The sequence below is a fragment of the Malaclemys terrapin genome, chromosome 8, assembly GCF_027887155.1.
Source record: "Malaclemys terrapin pileata isolate rMalTer1 chromosome 8, rMalTer1.hap1, whole genome shotgun sequence".
Lineage (NCBI taxonomy): Eukaryota > Metazoa > Chordata > Testudines > Emydidae > Malaclemys > Malaclemys terrapin.
The window spans coordinates 29,107,532-29,127,777 of record NC_071512.1 but is presented as its reverse complement, the minus strand read 5'-3'; the positions used below and the strand labels follow the sequence as shown (position 1 = coordinate 29,127,777).

The following is a 20,246-nucleotide window of genomic DNA, read 5'->3' as shown; positions in this document are numbered from 1 at the left end:
CCCCATATAGACAAGTCCTTCAACTCAGATTTTTAAAATAACGCTATGGTCAGCATAGCAATAACTAACCTGATTTAGGAGTCAAAATCACATTAACAAACAATGGGTCTTAAACTTCTAAATCAGTTACGCATTGCAATGCTGAGCACAGAAACACCTACATACCTTTACAAATCTGAGTCTTTAGAAGTTTATTTAGTGAACCACCAAAGGCTGGAGGCAGAAGAGTCCTATGCTAATAGTATCAAAGCAGCACACTGGGGTAAATATCTCAAATATGGTTCAAGCTTTTCTAGGATATCGGCAGGGCCGGTGCTACCATTAAGGCAAACTAGGCGGTTGCCTAGGGTGCCAAGATTTGGGGGCACCAAAAAGCAGTGCCCCCAATTTTTTTTTAACAGCGTTCCTACGCCCCCTCCCCGAGCGTACAGTCGCCGCTCCACTTCTCCCACCTCCCAGACTTGCAGCACCAATCAGCTGTTCGGCGCCGCAAGCCTGGGAGGGGAGGAGAATTAGAGCGGGGGCGGCATGCTCGGGGAGGAGGCAGAGCAGAGGTGAGCTGTGGTGGGGAGCTGCCGCATGGCTCCCGGGGGAGGGGGGGACGCAAGGTGGACGTTTCGCCTAGGGTGTGAAACTTCCTTGCATGGGCCCTGGATACTGGTGTACCAGTTTTAGAGCACAACCTTCCTGGTTAGTGCATTATAGCTACATGGCACTGCATGTAGTTACTTAAGTGAAACTTAATTTTAATGTATTAGGAAAAAAAATTCCTAAGAGCAATTGTTACAGCTCTTAATAAATGATAGTGCACGCCCCAGGATCATACAGCGAGCAGAAAAAACTCCATGCTGGAGTTGTTGACCATTGAAGGGCAAGGATCCGAGTGGAGGGGAAGGGATTCTGGCTTCCTCCCTACAGATAAATCACTCTCCGCTTCTAGTTAAACCCGGAAAGGGGCGGGGTGCGAGCCGTCTGTCAAAGCAGTGGTAGGTAACAGGAGCCTGCCTAGGCATCCTTGTAGCCTCAATCACGCGGGTAGTGAAGTTAATTTCATTAACACTTAACACCCCTTTGTCCCCTGGCTCAGGGCTAGGAGCCGGCGAGGCTGCCGAGGCAGCTGCCCCCAGGATCGGGGGAGGGGGAGAGCCCGGGACACACGGACGGAGCCTAGCTGCTGTTCACCCCCTCAGTAGTGGTGGCACCGGGCGGCCAGCTCGCTGCGCCGGATCCCTCCCAGCTGCGCTGGGGAGCCCAGGCCGCCTCCCACGCCCTCTGCCCCGGATTGGAGGACTCCACAAGCGCCGTGCCTGGCGGGCAAGAGCAGCGCAGCGCTCGCCGCGCGGCTCCGGCTGCCCGGGGCTGGGAAGAACTCGAGCCGCGGCGGGGAGCCGGCAGGATGATAGTGACACGTGAGTGGCGGGGCGGCTGCTGATGCCCAGCGGGAGAAGGGGGATGTCCGCGGAGGGGAGCAGCGGGATCGAGAGCGATTGGCGCCCGGGGCCGGGCCGAGGACGCCTGGGCACTAGCGGCTCGGTGTTCCGCTGGGTGAGCCGCCAGGGGAGCGCTCCGAGCGCAGCGCGCTGGGGCTGCCAGTGGTGCTCCGCTGGCTGGCCGGGGACTCGGTCCCGCCCGCTCTCCGCGCTTTGGCGGGGCTCTGACCGACACCCTGCAAAGACGGTGGTAATTCTGCTGCAGAAACCTGCCTTGGCGATGGCTGTGGGGTGCGCGCGGGGTGTGTGTGTCTCTTTCTCCTAACCTTAGTGAATAGCACACCCCCCCCTTTAATTCCCTCCAGTCCAGTGTGCTGGTCGGGGGTGGGTTGAGTTGGGCACTCCCCAGTTTTTCACCTGTTAGCTGAAGTCTTTTTGCAGTCGGGCTTGTGGCCAGGCCCGGTGAGAACCTGGGTTTTCTTTTCCCTGGTGTTGTTCTGCGCTAAACAACTTGTCTTTAAAGCATCTAGGTCAGTGGCCTAGATTCTTCAGAGACCATCTTGACCTTGAACTCACTGATTGTGTGTCTCCTGCAATACATGCTGTATGGTAAACTGAGGCACAGAGCAGTTAGGTGACTACTATGCTTTAGCTCACTTACAAATAAAAACCTCATCATCCTCTTTATAACTGCAACAGGACACTTACACTTCAAATGTATTCAGTTCAAAACAAGTAAATAGGTATGTGTAAAGGGGGAGGCATTCCCCCCCCCCCCCCCACACACACACCTTGCCAGGAGATTATGGTTTAAATATTTGGTAGGGACTCTCCAATTAACATTGGTAATGCACAAGGTGCTGCTCAAATTCATATGGTTCCAGGGGAGTTTACAACTGAGACATTGATTGCAAAGCTGAGCCAGAGCAAATAATTGTGTCTCTGGGGTATACTGGAAGACTTGATTCCCAAGGACAGCGTTGTAATGCGGGTGAGTGTATATGCCGGCAGGCAGTGATACTGAAACAGGGACAGCAGTACTCCAGAGAAAACAGAATGTACTTTTTTAGGGCAAAAGGAACTATTAAAAGGATTTGAGGGCATACACTTTTAATTGAGGTGAATGGCCAGAAACAATTATATCCAGTAGTTAAGTGGATTGTGTGATATAATTTTTTGTTTAGAGCTACAAGTGTTTGTAAATACATTTGTGGTGCTGCTGGAGGCTAGATATCTGATTTGTGATACCTGTTGGGATTTTGGAGTACAGCTGGGCAATACACTGGGATTTGGGTGGATCTAGTCCAATGGACGTGTTTTTCACAGCACATGTGCAAATTGGAATTGGCTTCCTAGGAGCTGAAGTTTATGGACAACTGATATGAAATTTTACAGATGCAACACGGAATACAGACCAAGGATGTCAGGAAGGACTAATAAGTTTATCTGCAACCTGGATCAGCCCCAAAGTCCACTCAGAGGCTTGAATTACAGCCCACAATGAAACCAAGGCTTCATGAAGAATCTGTTAGCTTAGTAGGTGCTGGGATAGGCTAATAGGAACAATGCATTCCGGAGTTTGGCATCTGGCTGCTGCAGCTGCCAAGCATGTCCCATGCATGTTGACTTCAGTTTTGGAGCAGATGGAGGTGGTTGAGAAGGACAATAGATTCAGCATTACCAATAACGGAAGGAGGCAGCAGCATCCGATTAGTATTGGAGCCAACTGCTTTGCTGTATTTTGTGGTGTTGTTGTTGTTGGCTTGCCTTTTGCTGTCATAGTAAGATTATTGTATTATGGAAAAAATCCTTCAAGTGTCACACAAGGATCAAGAGGGAATAAAACTCTTTTGAATTATTTCTGTAGCCTCACAAATTGGCCTCCAAGCCTAATCATGTAAAGTTAAAATTAATTCTACACTAATTGTTCTCTCCTTTGTACCTGCTGTGAGTAAGGAGATGCTGCTAGGCTTCCTGGTGAGCTGGGAGTGTTGAGTAAATCTTACTTTTCATAGCGATTTCTTATGCAATTTAGTGCTGCTGAAATGGAGAGTCCTGGGATAATTGGTATGGAGTTGCTGCAAACAGCAGGAATGTTCACCATCTGCAAGGTTTTGGAACAATTTCAGACTTAAAAACCCCTCCCCCTTCAATTTTCTTAAACCCCGATCACCATCTAATTCTTATCCATCAAAACTGGCAAACTACATTGTGACACAATGAAGGTGAAAGATGTGCATTTACCTTGATCTTGATAACTTTTCAAATGCAGGAAAGTGGTAGTGAGGGACAACTGTTTTAAAAAAAACCCAAAACAATACATTAAGAATGAGTTTTATGTTCAATATATTGCAGCAATACTGTCAAGCATAAATTTATATGCTGTAGTTTTAAACAAATATCCTTACCTGTTACTAATATCTTAAATTATTAAAACAAAGTATTTTTAAATTCTAAAGTACTAGTTAACAATCATACTGCTTGCTTACATGAAGTATTTCATCATTTTAGACTGAGATTAGACTAGTTTGTTTCATGTGCTCTTTCTGGTTAGTTTCATTTTTTGCCTTTCCTATACTAGCACAGGGCTGCTGTTCTTGGTCAGCAAACACTGCAGAGGGTATGTTTAAATTCAAATCTTCATTGACAATTTAATAAAAACATGAATATTCATATTAATGTGAGCATTTGTTTGGTTTTTTGACCTAATCATCCCTTCTAAATTTTGGTTATGTGATAACCAGCCTATATTACAATCCTATATGGAAAATTGGCACAGGTCATGCATTTGTGTTTTGATTCCCATAAACATTTGGCAGTGACCCTCTCACCTTTGGCTCAAGAAAAAACAGCTAACTTTAAAGTGCTGCCTCTAATCTCTGATAAACTAATGGGGCTTGCAGGAAATGGAAATTTTCCAACTGCTTAAATATTTATAAAACCAAACAGTGTATTTAATGTGTGAGAAGGAGTTGCCATGTCAGAGTCACTCTGGTATTTCATACTATATGCAAATAATGCTGTACGATCTCTAGGAATCTGCCTTCTGCTCAATCCTGAGAAAGAGGATGTAATTGTAATACAATTTGGAGTGTCACTCCTGTGCCAGCTTTTCAAAGGATCTCCCATTTCCTGCTTCTATTTAGGAGGGGCTGACTCCTTCCTTACAAGCATCTGAGCAGCAATATTGGCATCAAAAAAGAGTAAGCAGTTAGAATCATCCTGTGTTTTCTAGCATATCTATTTTAAAAAGTTGGTCAATAAGTCTATTGATAGATCCTGTTGTAGTATCTGTGTAACTGTATAGGGGCAAAAACAATTCTAACAATTTAGTGAGGTTGGTAGTTATCGACAGTGGCTAACACACAAAGTTTGTACACCTGTTACAAGAACTGTACAAATATTTATTAATCCCCATACCGCTTTAAAATACATTTCTTGATTTCACAGTTCAAGAGAACTGAGACTGGGAGGGGCAAAGTGGCCGTGGGACGGAGCAGGTATTAGAAGTCAAGAGTTCATGTCTCTTCTGCATAAACTACTAGGCTAGGCTGCTTCCCTGATCAAAAAGTAACATGGGTGACCATTTCAACAGGCTAAATAACTAGATGGGCTCTGCTCTACATAAACAGATATCTCCGACTCCAGTTTAGTCCTCACTGAGCTTTGGTGTCTCTTAGCTGCACTTTTGAAGCACTGTGGTAGTTTACAGAGCAATAATATTCATGATTACAGTAGCTCAGTTAAACCAGGATTTATAAGTGCCTTGTTACATCTCTAATACTTGGTGCTCAAGTTTGATCCTATGCTGTTGGTGCGATACAGTGCCATGCCTTCATGAGTATTTCCCTTTTTTCAGGTGTTAACACTTTGGGAGCGTTGGAACACTCTGTGTGCATCCATAGAAAACATCAGTTGGGTATTTAATATGTATGCCATTGCTACCAAAATAGCCTTTCAGACATCGCATGTCTTAAAGTTCCTTGCTGGCAGGCCACAAACTAGCCTGGCACATCAGGAGTCTAATGTAGGTCAACACAAATTTTCCTTTTGATAAAGTTTATTGCCTCCTCTCAGGTTGATTAGTATCATATTGGTACAGTTTTTTTTTTTTGGGGGGGGGAGGGATGTCCTTAGATCATATCTAAACAGCTGGGACTCTATTTTCCAATTATCTTAATTCCCATTAGAGTTAAGAGGAGCTGCACCTAAATCTTCCCTGGATGTCAGTGGCATCCACAGACTTTTTAGAGCATTTTGGCAACCATTTCTAGCAGTGAAATAATAACTGCTAGACTGTTTCAAAAGTTCTAACATTGGAACAGATGTAGAGTAAGAAGTGTATTGATGCTTCCTGTACAGAAGCCTGGTAACAGAGAGGCAGCAAGCCAAGATGAAGCTATTCAAAATAAAGAACTTTGTAGTGTATGTAACCTTTGTGTACAGTGCTGCATTGAAATACCTGAAGGTAGAAGGTCATTTAGCTACAGAATAGAGGTGGCAGCGGTACAACTTTTCCGAAGCTGCCTTAACCTTGTCCCGAAGGGACTACCACTGGGGTGAAAAGGTCATTGTGTCCAGGATCATTAGCTGATGAAGAAATTACTAATGGAAACATTTTTTAAGCTGTGGTTCCTGGATTAGTTTTTTCTTGATTCAATTCACAGTGGAAATGCAGCTGTAGTTTCAGAAGGAAGCTCTGGGTTACTTTAACCTGGGAAACTATTTAACATTTATGGGACTATGTAGACTCTTCCGTCTTCACTGGAAAAAAGATGTGCTTAACTAACATGAGTTAAAGTCCTAATGAAGACAAGGCAGGGCATAGTTTACTTTTTGCAGAGTTAGCAGGTTGAGTTAAAGACTATGATGAATTTAGGGTTTCCTTGACCTGCTAATTTGTGTGAAAACTACAAATGGCTTTACCTAACACAAGGGCAAATTCTAGTGAAGATAGCTCAAGTTAAGAACAACACTTTTTTTTTCCTAGTAAAGTTAATGCCTAAAGATTTATTCTTCTTCTTTTCCCTTATTATAGGTATGTCATTTATGAATGTGCATGTGATTTATCAATCTGTTCCTGATTTTGTTAATAAAGGCTATGCTTTGATAAAATTATGTGCAACTGGGGGCAGTTGAACCTGAAATGTGTATTATGAGAGCAGCAGCAATGGTGTATTTAGACTGGTGAAGTTGGCATAGTGGTAGAAATAAGTATTTGTGAAAAATTTTAAAAATGGAGAGAAGTGCATCACTCTATTTAAAACAAATGTCATTTCAACCTACCTCCTTACTTGAAGATGAAAATGGTTGCTTGGGTGTGCATTGCAATAGGATTACCTAAATTAATCAAACTGAGCTTATTTGCATTTAGTAATAAAACAGATTCAGGGTTGAGAGATTCAAAATTCACTTTACGAAGAAGGAGCAAAGCAGTAAATTCATGACAAAACTAGAAATACATAAATGAATTCCTTCAATTTACTAAACTGGTAACTTACTGCTAAATATTTCAAGCAAAATCAGGCTACGCATTCCTATTCCTAGGGTTCCTCCCCTCCACAACAGACACCAGTAACTTCCAATATTGGCACGGTTTAGAGGCAGCTGGTATGTGCTCTTCCAACAGCATACTAAATTTGTTTACATTTTTAAGGCATCTGGTGAGTGTTCTGTATTTCTGTAAGGTTATGCTTTGCCTCTGCTCCTGTGGGAATGTTATAATATTGGCCATAATTGCTATAAAATGAGCAGTTACTTCGGAACAACAGATATCAGGAATCAACTGCCAAGTGGAATTGATAGTGGGCAAGGAACAAAATATTAAGACTCTACCAACGGGTACTATACTGGGGCAAATTCTTGTTACTGAGAACTAGTAAGTGGTGTTCAATGTTACTAATGTGCTGGTCTTCCAGTTTAACTAATAAAGTAGTATTCTCTGCTATGTGTATGTCCTGCTGTCATACCTAAGAGTCAGTACGTGTGACTGGCCATTGATATCTTGGACCGGTAACTGGACATATGTATCATATATCCTTTTTTGTTCATTCCAACATATAACAGATGTTTCAGAGCAAAAGATTTTCACAGATGGATGATGTAGACTGGTACACTATATAGCAAATGTACCCCACTTTCAAAATATTTGTATGTTTGCTGCATCTACACGGTGGAATAAATACTGTGCGTGTGTGTACGCATGCCAAATGGTAAACTAGCAGAACTCGCATATGTAGGATTCCTCAGGAATCCACCTTTGTGGAGTCATACAGAATAACCTCGCTTATTTAATAAAAGTCACCCCAATTGCTTGATCTCTAAATTTTTTGTTAAACACTGAAAGTCAACCTTTTGTTTTATTACAGAAATTGAAGCCAAAGAAGCCTGTGACTGGCTGAGGGCTGCTGGTTTCCCCCAATATGCTCAGTTATTTGAAGGTACAGTATGATCCGTACAGCTGATATTAAATCCAACTGGAATCCTTTTAAAAAAAAAAAAAGAGAGAGGAAAAAAAAAACCACTTTCAGAGCCTAGTACCTCTGACCACACTTATACTGTAAGCACAGCCATGTTGTTGTAACCAGTTCATACAAATTTAATCTGATCCAGTTTAACAAACAAAACATGCAGCTGAGTTGTGCGCATGGAAACTATATCTTAAGTTAATGTTTGAGCAGCAATGTAAAGTGCCTTTTTTAAAAAAAAAGATCGAGGGGGAAGGAGCAAATATGAGTAATAGGCTCTGGTAGCAGAGATTGCAATTCAGTTTCCCTACTTCGAAAAAGTTCTGAGCCATTAAAATCTCCTTCCTTTTTGGATGAAATTTTCCACATTTTGTTTCTTTACTCCTAGCAATCCCTCAAGCTCTCTCTCCACCCTCCCAGAAATGCTTGAACATAGTTGTTTGAATCACTTTTTTAAGGGGGGGAAATACTCTTCCAATCAGAAATGTCTCAAATAGATTATAAGTTTAGTCTCAGCTTGTTCTCATAGTGTTATTGGGCTATAAGGATTATGCTACGTTTGGAAAAAATGATTGTCATTTTGAAGTTATAAACATTTAAAAACAGAGCAGTTTTATGTGTGCACGTTAGAAGTATGCTTTTTAATATTTGTTTATCAGCTGAAACTTTTGATTTAGGATAGCTGGGTTGAGGGGACGTGAAACCAGATAGCTATAGATCAAGGAATTTACAAACATCACTGGCAACACTTCCTTTCTTTAAAATAGACCAGCAAACAAATCAGTGATTGCAACATTAAGATTGAGAAATCAAATAGTCAAAGCTAAGCTTGGAAGTCATATGCCTTAAAATGTGGTGTCTCATGATATCCTTTGTCAGACTGAAATAGATAGTAGATGATATAAACTAGCATTTTATATGCAACCTTAGATTTTGTGTAGATACTCAGTGTACCATATTGTATAATACTCTCTGAATTAGCCTGAGGATGGAATCCAGTATTCTGACTTTGCTTGATATTTAAATCTCAATAAAAGAATCCAAGAAGAACATTGCCAGTGGAACTAGCAGGCTCCTTGATCTGGGAGGGTAGTTTTCAAAATCTGGGCTGTCAAACTTTAATCATACTTTTAAACCAGAGAACTGACTTTACTCAGGTGTTGCATGTTTTGTTGATCTCATTAAAGTTTAAGCAGAGTGTCCCAGGCCAATGGGGTCTGCGGGAAGCGGCGTGGGCTGAGGGATGTGCTGGCTGCTGCTTCCCGCCACCCCCATTGGCCTGGAACGGCGAACTGCGGCCAGTGGGAGCCAGGATCGGCCGAACCTGTGGACGCGGCAGGAAAACAAACCGGCCCGGCCTGCCAGGGTGCTTACCCTGGCAGGCCGCGGGCCAAAGGTTGCCAATCCCTGGTCTAGGCTTTGTGTAGTGGGCAGGTCCTTACCATAGACAAGATTTTTGCAAGAAATTCCAGTTTTATAAATACATGTAGGCAGTATTGCCATCTCGTAACTTTATCGTGACTCTAGCAATTTTGATGGTTTTTTTTGACAAAGAATTTAAACTGAAATGTGATGGCAAGTACAGTCTAACTTAAACAAAACTAAGAACCTTGGTTTTAATGCAACCTAATAGCCTAGTCTTGTAAACACCGAGGCCCCAGTCCAGCAAACACTTATGCACATGAGCAGAGCTGTCCCTTGGGTACATCGAATTGGGGTGACCGCCCCAGGCCCCACACTTTGGGAGGCCCTGCACTTCGATAAAATCATGAGGCGGTGAGCCGGGTGGGCGAGCAGGGTTAGGAGGTGAGTAGCAGGCGCGGGGGGCAAGGAGGAGCCACCCTACCAGAACGTCCCTCTCCCCCCAGCACCTCCTGCCCACTTCCAGGCCCCGCCGATCAGCGCCTCCCCCTCCCTCTCAGCACCTGCTGTGGATCAGATGTTTCACAGTGCCAGGAGGTTCTGGGGTGGGCATGGAAAGAAGTAGAATGTGGCCTTGAGAAGGGGTGGGGCCGGGACCTGGGGGGGAGGGGAGCACTCCCTGGCAGACTAGAAACTCGGCGCCTGTGTCCCAGGTACTGCACCCCCTCTAGGGATGGCCCTGCATGTGAGTAATCCCATTGAGGGCAGGTGTGTAAAATTGTGCATATGTAATTGCTTGGAGGATTGGGCCCTTAGACATTTGCATGTATGTATATTTATATTTAGTTTTATCTAGCTTAAACTGAAATGTGATGCCAAGTACTGTTTAACTTCTTTGCAGATGTTCATATTGTGATCCTTGTCAAAAGATTATAAGTAGGGTTGGCAGAATTTGATTTTCTTCATTTTTTTAAAATAATTTCAGCAAATATCAGTGCTTTCAATTTTTCTTTTTTCTTTTTTTAATTTTCACAGTTGCAGGAAATTATTGGGGGTCATGCAATGGAAGGGTCAGACAATTATTTAATGACTGTTGAAATGAATGAGTTGTTGAGAAGAAAAAAGTTAAAGCTTATAACCATTAAAACACAAATTGTCTTCATCACATATCAAAATATACAAAGTAAATAGCCTTAAATCAAACTCTTAAGTTCTCAAGCAGCATTTTTCTTACTTTGCCTAACTGTAAATCTCGATTAATATTGATGGATGTATTTTTTTCATTGTTAAACATCAGTTTCATCGTACACACAAAAAGCAATCTTTATTGATAAAAATCTAAACCCTCCAAGCTTAATTATAAATACTTTGTATTCACAGACATGCAGTTTCCTATTGACATCAAAACTGTGAGGAAAGATCATGAATTTTTAGATCGAGATGCTATTGATTCTCTGTACAGGTAAATATTATTAATTTGACTTTTCCCCCAGCCTAGCACACATGAAAATTATGCTTATAATGTTTAGCTTTTAACCTGCTCCTTTTGAGGGTATGTTGTTTTTCTTTGTTTAACAGATGACTTGTCTAACATCCCAATTCAGGAAAGCTCTTAAGCAAATGCTTAAGTCCCATTGAAACCAATGGCCTTGCATACTTAAAAGTTAAGCAGGTGCTTAAGTACTTGCCTGAATGAGTTTCTCTATAGCAAAGCTATCTTCTCTGTGTACAGAGTGAGATGGAATACTACTCTGGCTATCACTTAATCCATTCACCATCAGAATTGCATAGAATGATGTCACTTTTTTTATTTACTGGAACTGCATCTCGGCATTTCATATTGATGTCAAAGCAATTACTTACATGCTTAAGTGCTTTGCTGGTTTGGGGCCTTATTGATTCTGCAGTTCCACCGAAATGATTAAAAAAACCAACCAACCAAACAAACAAACAAAAAAAAACCAGGAGAAAGTCCTAGTGATCTGCTTTAGTCCCATCGGTTTTTTTCTTATGTTTTAAAACATTAATTTGACCAAGATTTTTTTTCTTTGCCACATCCTTCACAATCACTAAAGGTTTCTTAAGCTTTTATTAATGATTGGTTATAGTCCTCTCTTCGGACTTGGCTAGGGGAGGACTCTAGCTGTAGACAACATCATGTAACTGCAGAACTGGGTTGGTGGTTTGAGGGCATTTCAGGAACCCACAGCAGAAAGTCATTTATTATTGGCAGAAGTTCAGACTGTTTTTAAGATTTCAAGAGCAGAATGTCTGTCTGCTTTTATTCAAGAAAATAATTTGGGTTAAGGTCTTCAGTCCTTTTTTTCCTTTCCCCTAGACGGTTAAATACACTGAACAAGTGTGCAGCACTGAAAGTGGAAATAAGTCGTCAGAGAAAACGGGTATGTCTTAAAATTTTCATTTCATAACTTAGCCAAATAGAGCATTTAAAAAAATAGCATAACTTGGCGCACATATCATTGCCTGGTAAGATGAAAGTTTTACTCATAGATGTTTAATGTTTGAGTTGACAAATGGACTGCACAGGGGCCCTGACTCAACATGTGCTTAGGTGCTGCCCTGACTAGGGAGACTCTTCTGAGCTAGGGCCTGAAAATTTATGCTCAGAGGAGGGCTGTGTGCAAGCTTCCTGTATCTCTGTATCTCAACTGATCTATAGGTGAGGTTCTGCAGTGTTGTAGTTATGTTGGTCCCAGGATATTGGAGAGACAAGGTTGGTGAGAGAGACAAGTTATTGAGCTTACACAAAGCTCTTATTCAGGCCTGAACTTCCTCTTCTGGCTCCAAACAATCCCCCCAACTCATCAGAAGCAAGCTCCCCCCTAGACCAGGAAACACTCACTCAAAGTGGCAACAGACCCTGCCAGAACAACAGATGCAAAACCTGTAGAAATAGCTCCATCGCTATGATGATCAACACCCCACACAACACACCTTTCAAGATCCATGGGTCTTGCACATGCTTAAAACAACATGGTGGTGTCCCTCATCCAGTGCACTAAATGGCCCAATAACGACCATGTGGGTGAAATGAGACAGTCACTATGCTCTTGAATTAATTCTCAAAGAAAAATGATAAGACACAAACACCAGATCACCTGTGAGTGAACACGTTTCACAAAGCGATCACTCTGTCTGACCTCTGTCCTCATTCTCAAAGGAGATCTGCAGAACGTTTTCGAAAGATGAGCCTGGGAGCTTAAATTCATAATTCTGCTAGACACTAAAAATCATGGACTTAAATAGAGACACTGGATTTGTGGCTTATACAACAGTCTATAACCCACTAACTACCCACGCCCCCTTCTCCATGACGGGATAGGTGTTAATGAGACGTTTCAGCTTGAATGGTCTCTTGAAATATGTGTTAACTACTTATGCTGAACAATCTGTTCCACCTTGTATTTAGCTGTAACACTGTGAATGTGTTTCCCAGACCTGAAGAAGAGCTCTGGGTAAGGCTATGTCTACACTATACATCTGTTAGCGACACATCTTTTGGCTGTGTTGCCACAACCATGTCACTACAAGTCACGCAGTGTATCTGCTGTTTGTCTCTCCTGCCAACAAAAAAAACTTCTACCCACAACAAGCAGTGTTTGTCTTGTCGGCAGGAGAGTGCTCCTGCCTACAATGCGCTGTTCACACTGGCACTTGTCGCGGCAAAACTTTTTTGTCTTTCGGGGGCAACGGAGTTTAAACACCTGAAAGACAAAAGTTTTGTCGTTCAACTGCCAGTGTAGACATAGCCTAAGCTGAAAATCTTGCATCTCTCATCAGTAGAAGTTGGTCTAATAAATGATACTTGCTCACCCACCTTCTCTCTCCTCAAGTGAGAGGATAATTCATTCTCCATGGGCTTGTCCACAATAGGGAAAAGCCTAGGATTCCCTTGACTAGCTAACATGGGATAAATCTACAGTTTTGCCATTCTGCACTAGGATTTTAAAGAGAGCTAATTATCATGTTTAAAAAACTCATACCATTTTCTGTAGCATGGACAAACCCTTTGAGATTGCCAATGCAGATGCCCATTATGAGAATGGGATTTTGATTAAGGAAGGTTTTGCTTCTCTCATGCTATTAGGTGAACAGTGAAAAGTTCCGTATATCGCTGTCAGTCACTTGAACCTACACACACTTGTTTTATGGCACTCAGTGTGCCCTTCCTTTGATTTGGATACATTTTTAACTTGTTTGTTGGCTACTGACACTGTCTTTTGTTTTCAGACAAATGAGTGGCTGGAGAGAATTATAGACTGGGCACTGTGGATGTATTTTTCCAAAGCACTTAAGAGCACAAAGCCCCTTGACAGTCAATGGGATTAGTGTGCCTAAGTCACTTAGCTATAGAGTTGCCAATTTTCTACTAGCACAGAACTGAACACACTTGCCTTGCCCCCTACTAACTCCATCCCCCCCTTCCCTCTGTTACTCACTCGCTCATTTTCACTGGGCTGGCTCAAGAGGCTGGTGTGCGGGAGGACAAGAGGGCTCCTGCTGGGGGTTTGGGCACCAGGGTGGGGCCAGGGATGAGGGGTTTGAGGTGTAAGAGGGGGCTCTGAGCTAGGGGGTGGAGTCGAGGTGTCTGGAGTATGGGAGGGGGCTCCGGGATGAGGCAGGGGGTTGGGGTGCAGGAGGTTGCTCCAGGCTGGGGCCAAGGAGTTTGGAGAGTGGGAGTGGGATCAGGGCTGGGGCAGGGGGGGTTGGAGCACGGGAGAGGGTTGGGGTGCAGTCTCTGGGCAGCACTTACCTCAAGCAGCTCCCAGAAGCAGCGGCATGTCACCCTCCCCACCCCCCCCATCGCTCCTATGCAGAAGCGCGGCCAGGTGGCTCTGTATGCAGCCCCGTCCGCAAGCGCCGCTCCCATTAGCTGCGGTTCCCAGCCAATTGGAGCTGCAGGGATGGCACTTGGGGCAGGGACAGTGTACGGCGCTCCCGGCTGCTCCTGTGCGTAGAAGCCGCAGGGGGGATATGCTGGCTGCTTCTCTGGAGCCGCGCAGCATGGAGGCTAGCAGGGAGCCTGCCAGCCCCACTGCGCGGCACCACCAACCCGACAGTCAATGGCCTGGTCAGCAGTGGTGACTGGAGCCACCAGGATCCCTTTTTGACTGGGTGTTCTGGTAGAAAACCGGACACCTGGTCACCCTATTTAGCTACTTCCAGAAGTCCCACCCTGTGCCTCCCTGAAAATATTTGATTTCTCTTTTAGAGCTGGTTGGAACACTTCGGACTAAATGAAATTTCATCAAAATATGCTGTTTTGTTGAAACCAATATATTTTGTGGAAACACATCTCTTATGAGAGAGTTTTTTTGGGGATAGAAGAGATAGCCAGACTTCCTTTCTCATTCTAGCCTGGTGGCTATGGTGCTGGCCTGGGATGTGAGAGATCCACATTTGAGTCCCGTCTCTGTCTGATTCAGGGACTTGAACCTGAACATCCAAGCCTGTGCTCTAACCACCACCTTGGAGACAGACAGACACACCCATCCCCTGCATGCACCTACCCCCCCCCCCCCCCCCGCTACCCTCTTCCCTAATAGAAAAGCTCAGGTTTTGGTCTGAAAAAACAACAGACCATTCAACACAATTTCACTTTCATGAAAATGTTCCAGGGGTTTGGGCTTTGTTCCGACGTTGAAAGAAACTAGATTTTGAAACCAAACTTTGAAAGTTGCCATGAAACAGATTTTTTTCATTATCCAGTCAGTTCTATTCTCTTTTAACAAAGCTTCCAGCATGCTTAGGTGCTGTCTCTCCCCAAACCCTCTCAATTAGCAAAACAAATCTCATGCTGAAGTGCTTTAGATTGAATGTTGTTACAATGTAGAAATCTAAATTTAAAAGTACTGCAGTGAGTCAAAAATAAGCATAAAAAGTTAAACCTCCTTTTTTGTTGCATCTTAGATATTTTAAAACTTGCTGGACTTAGCCCGTTGAACTGTACTTTCTTTACTTTAAGAGTGATGAATCTGAAGACGATGAACCTTGTGCAATAAGTAACAAATGGGCTTATGAGAGGTGCAGTCAGAGATGGTCTCGCCTGGAGAGCATAGAAGGTTTCCCTGAAAAAGAGTCTAGTGCATCAGTCCCAGACAGTCCAAGACTTAAGAGCACTGGTAGTGAGGAGATATCCTTTTCAGACCAAGGAGAGAAGCATGATGTGTCTTCAATTCACAGTACTAGCAGTGGGGACAGTGACATTATCAGCTTCCCTAAGACTTTTGAGGATGTTGAGACCAGCACTAGTTCTTCAAGGTGTTCATCAAGTAAACTGGCCTCTCCTGACTCTACTTTTAGTTGTTCTCCTTCTCCTAGTGAGTTCTTAAACATCATCAGCGAGGAGAAGCTTTTGGATAAGCCACCACAAAAAAAGGGGAAGAGCTTTCTAAAGAAAATGGAGAAACTGCGCATAAGGAGTTCCAGTGTAAAGAGAGCTGCCCAGTCAAAGGCCAAACCCACTATTGGTGAACCTGTTCTTCTGGAGGGACTGGACGAAGAGAAGCTGAAGAACCTTAATTCTGTAGATATTTGTGACCTATCTGACTGCCAGATGAAAAAGAATTCTTCCTATTCTCCCCACACTTGCAGCAGCAGCAGCCAGTCTGAAACCAGCAGCACAGTGAGCACTCCGAGTCCTGTTATCAAAGTCAGGAGCTATGCTAAACGGGGAGGCATGTATGCGGAAGACTCCGACTCTAGCAAGCTCTCTCTGTGGAACGATGTATCTGAGCAAAACTTAAAAAATGAAATAAATTTGCATGCAAACCAAATGTTTCACGTACCACAAGGCCATAAGCCTGGGACTTTCCCCAAAGCACTTACAAACAGTTTCTTATCTCCAACAGACAACACTTCTGTGAACTGGAGAACTGGAAGCTTTCATGGATGTAGGCGGAACAGAATTAGAACTAGTTCTAAAGAGTCTGAGACCCCTCTGAGTCCTCTGTCGTTTATAGATAACAGGATGAGTATCTATGACAATGTGCCCAGCATTCCTGTTCATCTTAATAAGATGGAGACGCCGGAAGTTAGTGACGACGATGTTTTTTCAGAACTAGACAATGTTATGGAACATGTCAATGGGCTCAGAAAGTTGGTCAATCAGTGGACTGAGAAGTTCTCAGATGATGGAGACTCTGATTTTGCGAACGACTCAACCTCTCCGTGTCCATCTTCCCCTAAAGAAATCCACCTTGAGATAAAAAAGCATTCAGAAGAGAAATTGGCAGATCTACCAGCTGCTGATGGAAAACAGAACTGCAAGCATGGCAATGACCTTGATTCCCCAGAACTGGCATATATAACCGATTCAGAGATGGGATCCTCATTCTCACATTCCAACAGGTCAGCTTCATTTTTCTTTATAACCTTCCCCTCCTCCTTCTGTCCTACCTCCAAAAACTCCCCTCACTCCAAAACACAATCACCTTCTCAAAACAATGAGAAATTTAAATCCATTTCAACTAGACACAAACCTGAACCAACCAGATCCAAGTATTAGGTGCTATAGTATCACGGTGATGATGGCCACATAAATACCGAGATAAATCCAGATCCAAACTTTGGGGCTCATTTCTCTCTCTAATTTGAACCTTTCACATTGGTGCAGTACCTCATAGCCTAGACCTTTTATGTAAAATGCAACCAAAATCTGCTTGGAAACAGCAGGTCACTTTTGAAGTGATTGATTGATTTGATAGGACAAAATGTTCCATACGTGTTCCATTGCTGTAGGCAGAGACCTGACAGGAGCAATAAGAACATTCCTTTAACCTAAATAATGTTTACTCCTTAGACATGAGAGGCGACACTGGTCTGCAGAGGAGACTGTAAACTTGGAAAGCCTTTCTGTACAAATTGATAACCAGTCAGCAGCCCACCTAAACCGAATACAGAAACTGGCTTTGTTGAAACTCACTGCTTTAATGGACAAATACTCTCCTTCCAGTAAACAGGGCTGGAGCTGGTAAGTTGTTATCTTAACATATTCTACTTCAGGAAAAATGACAGTTGGCAAAAGCAGATGGCTCTTACCCTGCTCTGAACTGAGTGTGCACATCTGGCATGAAATCCAGGTCCCACTGTCTCAATAGGAGTTTTGCTACTGATTTCAGTGGGGCCAGGATTTCACCCAGACTGTCACCCTTTCCTACAGTTTGGCATTATTGATAACTTAAATAACAGTCCAAGCTTCAGTCTTCGTTTTCTCCCGAAGCTTGCCCCTTCATAGTTCTTTTCTGCAAAAGAACTCCTCCGAGAAAAAAGGGAATTAGGATCTGGGACAGAGACCCATTCCAACCCCTTCTATCCTAGTTGTAGCTTAAATAAATAAATAAGTCACCTGCCATTGTGATCAGCAATAACAATTCTGCATTTTTATGCAGGGTTCTAGCACCTGAACATAGGGACACAACAGAGGAACCTGCCACTCTTACAAGGATGGTAGTGTATCCTGCAAGAGTTTCAGCTTGAAATGAGGATTTCTTTATGGGAGCTGCACCCTGCTAATTTAAGGGATTTAGTTGTTTCTGTATTTTTAAGTGTTGATTTCTTTGTGCTACCATGAGTGTAATAAGGCTGCAGCATTTGGAGAAGGAACAAAGGTGGCACATGACTTCCTAAATGTGCACAGCATAAAGAGAGGGGTGTGTGTGTGAGGGGGGGGAAGATCCCCAGTGCCCCCTGCTCTAAACTGCTTGAATGGAAGGGCAGCTAATGGTTTGAATGTATTTATTTTTGTTTTCAGGACCGTTCCGAAGTTCATTAGAAAAATCAAAGCCCCAGACTATAAGGACAAAAATGTATTTGGGGTCCCATTACTGCTAAATGTTCAGCGAACAAGCCATCCACTTCCAAAGAGCATTATCCAGGCCATGGAGTACTTAAGAAGCCACTTTCTTGACCAGGTACAAATATAAAACAAACCTAAATATGACTTGAGTGATACTTCATTCCATGTATGTTTTTAACTTGGAACCCCTAGAGAGCTGACCGCCAGTTTCTTTTGCTTTGTCAACCCTTTCAAGGACATTCTTTCCTCTCCAAGGCTTCTTAACAGTGGTGTCTGAACAAGCTTGAGTGGGCACCCTACAGGGAATAGCAATATTGTTCTCCTTTTGTGGATACATTTATACTGGGGTGGAAATAAGGTATCTGCCCTTCTTTGTTTATAGCACCTGCAGCTGTTCTGTTCACTTGGCAAATGTGGGCCAACTGCCTTCTCTCAGTGGTACTTTAGTGGTAAAAAGCAAAAACTAACACCTGTAGCACCCCTTGTCTCTCTTCTGTACAGTCTGAAAGCATCGCAACATCAGAATTCTCATTTCATATTTCTAAGAATTGAGCTGTAGCTTTTTATGGCATATAATCAGGATGTGATTTAACATCCTTTTTGTGCCTAAGTTACATTTATCCGCTGCTCTGAAGATATTTACATTTGTAGATTAGTGCCCACAATTATGAGCCACATACTATATGCTGCGGTAGCTCTGTAATAAGGATGGGGAAAGTTTGTAAAGTTAGAAGTTTTCCATCCCTCTTCAACTGTTTAGATTCACAAATCTAGTTAGGGTTCATTAATCTTTTTCTCATGTAACTTAAACCCATGGAGGGTTGTGGAGGTTTTGTTTTTGTTTGTTTTTTAAAAAAGATTCAGTTCACTTAGAAAACCATTTTACATGAGTCCTGGATTTGGGATAAAGTCTCTCTTCATTGAAAACTAAATTGACTAAAGTGGGGAGTTGCCTTATATGTCACTGTGTGCATATTAAAAGGAAGATCTGTCAATACAGTGTTTTATTTGCAGATTTGTGTAGACCTATATAACCAAATATTATGCAAAATGAAAAAATGATCCAAATACATATTATGGGGTTAGTGTACAAATCTATATCTTGCATTAAAAATGGAATATATTTTCTGTAACATCGTCAAAACATGTCATTTCAATAGTATCACTTTGGTTCATTTGGCTTTGACTTTATATTCCATTAAAACATTAACTTTACTGTATATTAAAATATATAACACTAAATATTTTAATATAAAAGTTGAAACAAAATTAATTGAAATGATACTATTGAAATGACATGTTTTGACATTATCCAAATTGAATTTTTCAGAATTTTTTGTCTCATGGAAAATTTAAAAATTTCCAATTTTCATTCCAAACTGAAATTAACTTCTTTGAAATATTTCCCACAAAATGGAAATTCTGGTTCTCATCCAGCTCTAAAAAATAGGCTCATGAAACTTTATGCGATTGGATATCCTGCTTAATGCAATTACCTAGGTATCAATTTAAATTCATACTTATGTACAAACCCTTTTCTCTTTGATACACAACACCCAAAGTGCACTGGCACTTGTGGACCTAGTGTTAACATTGTATCCTGTTGATGTAAATTGAGAGAGCCAATGCAAATAGATTTAAAAGGAAGAAAAGTCTTCAGTGAGGACTCACTTCTCTCACTCTTGGGTTAACTGATGCACCAAGAATCCCAGTGTGGTTTGGCTGGAGAATAGGGAATCTCCAAGCTGCTGCTAAAGAGATCAGAGTGCATTGGTAGTAGCTGACTTTTCAGAGCAATGCCAGGGATATTTGAGCAGTCATGTCCCATGTACAGTGTGTGCATGTACAGCCATCATAAGTACTTCAGTGTCAGAGTTAAGGAGAAAAATTGCTTATTCTGACTTAGGTTTGGGCTCTTATGTCTGTCTGTTCTCTTAATAGGTTGGCCTGTTCAGAAAATCAGGCGTTAAATCTAGGATCCTTTCTTTAAGGGAAATGAATGAAAATGACCCAAACAATGTAACGTATGAAGGGCAGTCGGCGTTTGATGTGGCAGATATGGTAAAGCAGTATTTCCGAGATCTTCCTGAGCCTATATTCACTAGCAAGCTTTGTGAATCCTTCCTCCACATCTATCAGTGTATGTAATCTTTTTTAATTTTCTGAGTT

At 42.4% G+C, this 20,246-nt stretch overlaps 1 protein-coding gene across 3 annotated transcripts in view; it reads left to right on the top strand.

Annotated features, from left to right (window-relative positions):
* LOC128842597 (rho GTPase-activating protein 7-like) overlaps positions 1–20,246 on the top strand; it is a 150,161-nt gene that overhangs the window by 111,917 nt on the left and 17,998 nt on the right. Inside the window, exons 1-9 of one of the 3 annotated variants that reach the window (XM_054038742.1) lie at positions 971–986; positions 1,088–1,409; positions 7,799–7,870; positions 10,640–10,721; positions 11,598–11,661; positions 15,246–16,630; positions 17,082–17,252; positions 18,033–18,192; positions 20,019–20,217. In XM_054038742.1, the coding sequence (XP_053894717.1) occupies positions 1,397–1,409; positions 7,799–7,870; positions 10,640–10,721; positions 11,598–11,661; positions 15,246–16,630; positions 17,082–17,252; positions 18,033–18,192; positions 20,019–20,217 (2,146 nt within the window). In that variant the 5' untranslated portion in view covers positions 971–986; positions 1,088–1,396. Of the gene's footprint in view, positions 1–970; positions 987–1,087; positions 1,410–5,291; positions 5,458–7,798; positions 7,871–10,639; positions 10,722–11,597; positions 11,662–15,245; positions 16,631–17,081; positions 17,253–18,032; positions 18,193–20,018; positions 20,218–20,246 lie in introns of those variants that run through there. The other 2 variants (XM_054038743.1, XM_054038741.1) reach the window with 2 other exon arrangements.